Raw genomic sequence first — 9,300 nt, forward strand, 5'->3', positions numbered from 1 at the left:
GTAACCCCGCCCCGCCAAAAAAATCGCCCCCGCCGCCGCGTCGCCCTGAGTGAACCTTTCCGCTCAGAACCGAGACTATGAGCAGCGTTGAAAGGAAAAAGGGGCGGGGCTTAGTCTCGTCTCGCGAGCCACGTAAACCCCGCCCCTCTCATTTGTGCCAAGACGAAGGCGCGTTGAACCAGACCAGAAGCTGAGAGAAGCAGTCTCGGCGACCGAAGAAAAACGCGAAGTTGTGAGCGAGAAGGATAGAGAGAGACTGAGCCAGGGGTTGGCATAAGCTTGTAGGCACAGCCATCTAGTAGCAGTAGTCAGTGTGAATTGAACGAGCCCCTTGTGTATTTTGTGAAGTGAAATCCACACCGCCATATTCCAGACAGTGTTCTTTGGGGGATATTCCCCATTCGTCTGGCGAGCCAGTCAGTGTGTTCTGAGTCTCAAGTTCTTCTCTGCTTCAGCGTTGAGTCGGAAAGGAGTTGTGTGCTCGGCGTGTGAATTTCTCAGCCTTTGTGAATCGTCTCAGGTGTTGTTGGGTTTTTTAAATGCGAGTTGATATCAACTTTAATATCAGTAAAGCTAAATAATGATTGTTTAACTCCCGTGTTTGAGGTGTGTGAATTTACACTGTGAACTTGTGCAAATCTTAAACAGAAATAATCTAAATATTTTCGTTAAACCTCAAAATTGTCTGTGCATTTTTATAAAACTTTCCGTCGCAAGGTTTTGCTGAGACAGTGTTTCTATAAGTTGCTTTCAGCAGTGCGTCATTATACCCAGAAATAATTCATTAGGTTTACTGTTTATATCATAAACAAACAAGAACAACTTTGAAACAAATAAGCAACTGTTTCAAATTGCCGTACTAAAACTGCATTTAACAAGAATATAAAGAACAACAGATAAACTCTGCAAGTCATTTTCAAACGGCCTCGACTTTTCATTCCAGGTGGATAAGCAGCAAACGTCATTCCGGGTGGATACGCTGGAGCAAGCCCTATTAAGGGTGGATAAATCAATCATCGGTGTCATCACGGGTGGTGAACTAATTACTCGTCAGCGAAGCGGGTGTCAGCTCTAAGTGTATGCATGGGCTTGGAAACGGGTTCTGTGTCCGCGGCTCACTCTCGCTTCCCTCACTACAACCACCCCGTTCACCACCACCCACCCCTAGATTTGAACCCCCTGTCCCAGCGCCATCCATGCTTTGTGACCAATAACCACAGCCAGAATTTTGAGGACTCGTGCGAGAGATCCATTAAGCTGGAAGTACAGGACCCCCACCCGTTTAACCACCCGTTCTACGGACACCCTCTCCACCACCCCCACCACAACCACGACGACTTTGGATTTAACCGTCACCCACTCGGGGACCTCCATCCCCGACGCTACGACGACTTTCCGCCGCATCTTCCTCTGCCGCCACCTCCGGATAGGTATGAAGACAACGTGATTCAGGATTTGTCTCGGGGCGACCTTTCTCGATACAACCACAACAATCACAACAGTAACAACTCTAACACTGAGAACAATTTCAACAGCTGCAACAGCAACAACAACAACAACAACAACAACAACAACAACCCTCCCTTCAACAACAACCACAACGAGAGAGACGTTACCTGCGGAAGCAACAATAGCAACAACAGTAATAACAAACTCTCCAACGGACACCCCATCGACAATCACCACCCCCACCCGCCGCGAAACCACCTAGCACCCGGAGATTCCTTCTGCAGCAACGAAGACCAGTGTGATTCCATCCCGCCACCCCGGGTACCTGTACGGGGTAGTCCTTCTGGACCAGGACAACACACTTCCCCCTCTCCACCCGTGCATCACCCACCCGGGTATCTACCATCTCTCCCCATGTCCCCGCGGGGGCAGCAGTGTGAACGGGGCTTAATGCCAGAGAGTTCGAACCTTGTGCCCTCCGAGGCAGAGATGGCTGAGGATCCGCTGGGTCACGGCGGTCCCTTCGATCGACCGTGCAGCGTCAATCAGATGGTGAGTGGATGGATGGATGGATGGATTCCAATGAGTTGGATAGCGGGTGGATGTTTGGATGATTGGATGTGTGGGTGCAGGGATGAACAATGGGTAAATGAATGACATTAGAGAAATAGATGTACATGTGAGTGGATGGATGGATGGATGGATGAATGGATGGACGGTGTGCGGTGAATGGATATGTGTGTGTGTGTGTGTGCGTGTGTCTGTGTGTGTGTGGGTGGGTGTAGGTGTGGGTGTGCCACGGTGTGTGTGTGTGTGTGTGTGTGGATGCACTAGCGACGGAAGATGGATGGATAACATTGACGGGGTGGATGTATGGGTAAACAAGCGGATCTGAAAGTGTATACTATGAATTAATGGCTTTGACATATTTGATGGATGGGTTACTGGATGCCGGTGTCACGATTTCATCTTTCGCCTGTGTACATTATTTCCCCCTCGACATATACTCAAGACTGAAATGTTGTTTCCTGGTAAAATTAAGAAGTGAAATTATTTATGGACGAAAAGCATGTCAGTTTCTTGCATGTGAAGAACATTGGTGGTAAAATTTAATCACCCCCAAAATCGAATTCTTCGAAAACGTGTACTGGATGGTTACGTCCCTTGAGTAAGAAGGAAAACATTTTAGGATGAATCAAATTTCTAAGTTAAATAAAACAAATTGGTTGGACAAATTTGGCCCCATGAATGTAAGGTACACAAGGTCGCTCATCAGTACTGTCGAAGGGTGCTTTTTTGTTCAGTGTAGAGTTTATACTAGATCAACGAGGCCGAGAAGCGAAATATCAACACGGCGAAAGATGAAAACGTCACACCGGACAGAAGAATGAAGGAATAGGCACATGTATAGCTTGATTAGAACTGACGTACTTGATTAATTATGCGATTGCGTGAGTGAGTGAGTGAGTCAGAGAGTGAGTGAGTGAGTGAGTGAGTGAGTGAGTGAGTGAGTGAGTGAGTAGGTGAGTGGGTAAGTGAATGTGTCATTGGCTGTGACTGATTGATTGATTCTATTCAAGTGCTGTTGCATATTTTGGCATGTTCGGTACTGGGCTCGCGTAAAAAAAAAATTATATCTAGTCAATATGAGGACAAATGTAAGACCAGCAAACATGTTACTGAATAATCACAGATATATCATAACATATAAATCATCATATATAAAACTTTATATGTATAAGCAAATCCATCAGTAAAGTGACTGAAACAGAACATGTCAATCACGTTCTTCAATATAAAAATATATTACTCAAGTAAACGTTTATATTATCGAATAAAAACGGATACATCTTGGCCTGCAAATTATTATATAAAGCTGCATGTTTTCAAAGTCCATGAGTGATGTAGTATTACAACAATTTTCTTACACTTCCATCCAAATACAGTCACCATTTTTTTTTTCTGAAGATGTTTCAGCAAATTCGTTGTATAATGTAAGCACAACCTCAGTCATTGCATGTGTGTAACTGTCCCTGATATCTATCAGTTCATTGAACAAAATATTATTCAGCACATGTTTTACACTTTCTTTGGAACGCCTAATTCACATATGTATTTCCTTCACCAAGTCTGTAAATATTTGGTTTTCAAGATGTATTCCGAAATTGTGCAACGTATAATGCCGCATAAAAATAATAATCGCAATGAAGCATAACAAGCTAATCTTATCTTGTTTACACTCAAACAATATTACTCAGTTTACTGAAGAAAATCACATAATGATAACATCATAGTTGACGGCAACTTTTCTGTTAAAACTCGATTAAGCTTTGTGTAATAATTCACGGTCGGTAAATAACCCATGCGCGGTTAATATAATCCATGGCGATTAACGTTTCACTGTTTTATATCCATGTTCATGTCTTACACATAAAGTCAGTTTTGTCATATTTACAAACAGCATGCAGCAAACACTGTTCAATTCGACACATAGTTCGACAAACTAGCACCCAATCATGCAGGTTTTGCACCTCTTTGTAAATTATTCATGTACACTATTTTAAAAGCCATTATAGTACTCTCGAAAATACATATGAAACTGCATGCAAACTAGAAGTGTATATAACAAAACTGCATGGTTGTGATTAGAGTTGACAGAAAATGGAAAACACAAAAATGATTCTTTTCTTTTTCAACAAAGAAATAGTACAACAAAACAAACAATAAAGCGTAAACATGCACCAGTGCTAACAGTAAAGCCTGAAGTGAAAACACTTATCAAAATAAACAGTGTTTGTGTAGATAAATAAAGCAATCAATAAGAAATAATAACATTAGTAAATTAATGAGTAAATAAACAACAAAAGCAAAATACAACTGCTTATATTATTACTACTAAGTCTACTACTACTTCTGCTACTATACTACTACTACTACTACTACTACTACTACTACTACTACTACTACTACTACTACTACTACTACTACTACTACTACTACTACTACTATTACCGAAATAATGCCTTAATGAAACAATAAACTTAACAAACAAGTTCAGAGGTTTCTGCGACGCTTCCACTATTTACAAACAGTCGTATGTATATTTACAGCATGCATGTTTGTTTAAAAATATAATGCACAAAATAAAACACAAGGAGATGTCCATACATAGTATGTCCAAGGCATCTGAATCTGAACAAAGAACATGTCACAAATAACACAATCATTTTCTCATAAGCTTATAGCTTCTATTGTGTTTGATTCTTAATAAGTTCATCACGCATGGTATACATTTCATTGTTGAATAAAAGATCGTTAAAACCAATCCTTTTCAATCAACAATAAGTCTCTATCTTAATGTGTGTATATAGGTAAGGCAAAACATAATTCTGCCACCCTATAAAGCTCATTTACTTTGAATATTGTATACCCCGCCAAGTTGATAAACGTGTTGTGCAACGTGACGTTTGTCTATTATCACCAAAGTTTAAACTACTGTACTGCACTGCTCACTAAGCCTGTCAGACTATCACGCACAGATCAACAATGATTGAATCAGTGAGTCACATACATGCAGTCTGTCAATCAATCAATCCTTCAAGTCAGTCCGTCAAGTAAACGTCAAAAAGGAACATAAATTGTATATTTATTGTTTAAGTGTCATCGAAACGTTTTTATATAAGTTTCATGAATTGCGTTTTTCCTGTATACTGGCGATCAAAAGCATATATATGTTAGGCGCGTTTGAGCGATCTGCGCGATCGCGCGATCGCGCTGCGCGTTTGGTGGATCGATCAAACGCGCGCACATCGATCGATGTGTGCGCGTTTGATCAATACAAAGAATACAAGAATCGTTAAAACGCGCAGCTCTTATATACTTGCGCATTTGGACGATCCGTCTCACAAATCACCATACTACGCACACACACGTCTGCTGGCAATGACCGGAAGTTATGACCGGAAGTAGGCCTAGCTATAAGTGTCTAAACAACAATCTGTAAGACATTTTAAAAAAGAAGAAAAAATGGGATTATATTGTACCAAACACTTAGACTACCTCAAAGACATCACATCACAGGTATATATGCGTCGAGGTTGCACCTGATCATCCATTTCACATGTATTACCTCATTGAGTGTTTAATTGTCCTTTAATAGCAAATGATTTAAAAGTTCAGCTGTTTTCATGAGATGTCAGAGGGATGGACAGAGATGAGGAAGGAGGGATTGGGGGGAGAGACTGAGAGACTAAGAGAGAGACTGAGAGAGAGAGAGAGAGAAAGTGTGTGTGAGAGAGAGAGAGAGAAGAGAGAGAGAGACAGAGAGCAGAGAGGAGAGAGACAGAGAAGAGAGAGACTGAGACTAAGAGAGAGAGAGAGAGAGAGAGAACTTTGAACTTTTGAACTTTGAACTTTATTACAGGAAAGATAGCATTAGGTCCGTAGGACCTTTCAGGCTTACAGAGAGAGAGAGAGAGAGAGAGAGAGAGAGAGAGAGAGAGAGAGAGAGAGAGAGAGAGAGAGAGAGAGAGAGAGAGAGAGAGAGATCCTGAGAGACTGAGCGACTAAGAGAGAGAGAGAGAGAGAGAGAGAGAGAGAGAGACTAAGAGAGAGAGAGACAGAGAGAGAGAAGAGAGAGCGATAGAGAGAGAGAGAGAGAAGAGAGAGAGAGACTAAGAGAGACGGAGAGAGAGAGAGAGAGAGAGTGAGAGACTAAGAGAGAAAGAGAAAGAAACATTGAAACATAGAACTGTATTACAGGAAAGATAGCATTAGGTCCGTAGGACCTTTCTTCCAGCTAGTCCTGATCTAAGCAAAATGGTTATAATCGAAATGGGAATACATAGGAACAAACTTTTTATGATGAAACGCAGACACACGCAATAATAGTAATATAAGAATAAGATCATAAGACTAGAGAGAGAGAGAGAGAGAGAGAGAGAGAGAGAGAGAGAGAGAGAGAGAGAAAGAGAGAGAGAGAGAGAGAGAGAGAGAGAGAGAGAGAGAGAGACTGTTTGAAAGATTGAGAGGCCTGACAACAAACAAATCAAAAACGTTGTTGGGGTATATTTCGGAACATTCCTGTATTTGAAACTTCCGGCGTGCGATGTGTGTGTGTGGTAGGGACTTACTTTGTGACAGATCGTCCAAATGCGCAAGTATAAGAGCTGCGCGTTTTAACGATTCTTGTATTCTTTGTAGCCTATTCTTTGCATCGATCAAATGCGCACACATCGATCGATGTGTGCGCGTTTGATTGATCCACCAAACGCGCAGCGCGATCGCGCGATCGCGCAGATCGATCAAACGCGCCTAACATATATACATACATGTATGTTCCAAGTTGCTTCAGTCCACTTCACATACCTCACCTGATTTCCTCTTCATAAAAGGTTAGTTTACAACACGACCCTTTGCTTACGTACCATTGAAACAAATCACCCAAGAATGGGACATCGGTTTCACATGCCTCAAATGGAGGTGACCAAAATGTATATTATAGTATTCTTGTTTTCCTTCTTTTGTGTGTGTGTGTGTGTGTGTGTGTGTGTGTGTGTGTGTGTGTGTGTGTGTGTGTGTGTGTGTGTGTGTGTGTGTGTGTGTGTGTGTGTGTGTGTGTGCATATATAATAATATATACAGACAGCAAACATAAATCGGAAAGGAACCTGCATAATTATATATATATATTTCTGATGTTTTATATATATATATATTTATTATATATAAAACATCAGAAGTTGTGAAAGAAACGATTGAAAGTCAGAAGAGACTTTCTTCTGAGATTTTGTTAAAATCTCTTAGCAGATTTTTGAAAATAATTTTAAATTATATTATTTTAAAATAATTTAAATTATATTATTTTAAAATAATTTAAATTATATTATTTAAAAATAATTTAAATTATATTATTTGCTGTTCTTTCATATAGTATACATATAACTGTACATAAGTATATAAATTATATATGAGTGTGCTGGAGTTGTTAATGCGAAAGAATGTGTATGAGTACACCTTGAGTCGCCTTGTGCGCGTTATAAATTCTCGTATTATTATTATTATTAACTATTAATTTAAAAAAAAAATGTTAAAAAAGAAGCTCTCTTAAAACAATATTTTTAAACAAACAAATGAGGTTAAAATCAGAGCTCAGATCTAATAGTATAAATGAGTAGTCTATCGACTATAAAACCACCAAACACACCAGGTATTTAACGGGATAATTAATTAACATATCATTGCTAAGCTATATGCTTGTAACAATGAGAGAGCGAGCAAGAGAGAGAGAGAGAGAGAGAGAGAGAGAGAGAGAGAGAGAGAGAGAGAGAGAGAGAGAGAGAGAGAGAGAGAGAGAGAGAGAGAGAGAGAGAGAGAGAGAGAGAGAGAGAGAGTCCCGCCTAAAATTCTTTTTAATCTTTCATGAACCCACCTGAGCAAAATTAATCAAGTCAAACAGAAACGCACAGACACAGCCTCGACGCATAACTCGAGAAAAAAAATCCGAATCGATCAATCTTGTTATTCTGATTTTACACAGTTGTGTCGACTTACTGACTAGACTGAAATATAATTTGCAATGCCATTGACAAAATATCACGATCACTCGTTTAAGTATTCAATTTAATCAGCTAAGGTGTTCATTCATGATAAAAATGTGAAACAGTTTAATACATTGCATGCAGAACGACTATCCGGCGTAATTGTTTAATTAGAAAAGTATTCATTAACACTGACATAGTTGTCAGCCGGTGTCACGGAAATCACGAGTTTTCATCAAGTAGGCCTATACTGCAAATACTATACTAAAAATCTGATGATTTTTCAAATAATTGCAAATTGATTACATGCACAAGATTTCCGACAAAATTGTGTTTTTGTGCGTGGCGAGGGTAGAGTTAATCAGCTCAAGCATTCCGATCAAGAATTAATTAAAAAGGATAATGCAGTAATAAGTTGTTGGCGATACATTTTCTAGGATTGCATTTTTCTTAAAGGGCAGCTGTTGGGTTGTGGCTCTCAAAATCTGTTCATTAGAATGAGTTCTCATGTAACTGAAACTATACTTAAAAGTTACGGCGTCTTTTCTTGTGCTGACAGAGTTGTAGGTCGCAGATTTTGAGTCGTTTCGGCCTGCCAACTGCTTCGTTTTTGTGCGGTTTGTGAGAACTAGCAGAAAGTTTCACGCATTTTAATGGTTTCAAACTAATGATAAAAGTGTCTTCTTCTGGACCAAATCAACAGTCTTTAGTTGAATCAACTCGGAAAACTCTTAAACTCGTTTGTGCACGCGACTCCGCGCATTTTTGAGGCCAGGCAACCCGACAGCTGCCCTTTAATATCTGTGAATTCACTTTATGAATGAAGCTTTAGAGCGCATAATTATTGCTTTATAAATCAGATATTAGTAAGGCCTGGCGCTCACCTATGTAACTTCAGCAGCACAGACGACGCACTGCCTATTATCCCATCCCGCTACACGTTGTGTGAAAGGAAAACAGGCCAAGTATACTAGCTCGTCATAATCCTTATTGCAGCATCAATAATATGCAGTGCGTCGTCTGTGCCGCTGAAACTGCGCAGGTATATAATCTGCCCTTAACGTATATATATACGTATACACGTCAATGAAACCTGTAACCTTGATTGAATCAGCTTATTGACGAGAGATTCTCCCACAAAGCATGCGCGGACAAATTATATTCTAGCGTTCTTAGATTATTAAGTTCATAAACATACCTTCTCAATTACCGGTAATTACTGCGTTTACCTCCTTCCGGTAGGTAATAGGTCCGGCGTATATATTTAACTGCATGATAACAGTATAATGAAAGCTGTTTTCTCTTCCAACGTT

At 40.0% G+C, this 9,300-nt stretch overlaps 1 protein-coding gene across 1 annotated transcript in view; it reads left to right on the forward strand.

Annotated features, from left to right (window-relative positions):
• The first annotated feature begins 223 nt into the window (after window positions 1–223).
• LOC138949071 (LIM/homeobox protein Lhx9-like) overlaps window positions 224–9,300 on the forward strand; it is an 85,120-nt gene continuing 76,043 nt past the window's right edge. The window contains exon 1 of the mRNA XM_070320803.1: window positions 224–2,001. Coding sequence (XP_070176904.1) covers window positions 1,084–2,001 — 918 coding nt within the window. The 5' untranslated portion in view covers window positions 224–1,083. The remainder of the gene's footprint in view (window positions 2,002–9,300) is intronic.

Source organism: Littorina saxatilis, linkage group LG15 (genome assembly GCF_037325665.1).
Source record: "Littorina saxatilis isolate snail1 linkage group LG15, US_GU_Lsax_2.0, whole genome shotgun sequence".
In the NCBI taxonomy this organism is placed as follows: domain Eukaryota; kingdom Metazoa; phylum Mollusca; class Gastropoda; order Littorinimorpha; family Littorinidae; genus Littorina; species Littorina saxatilis.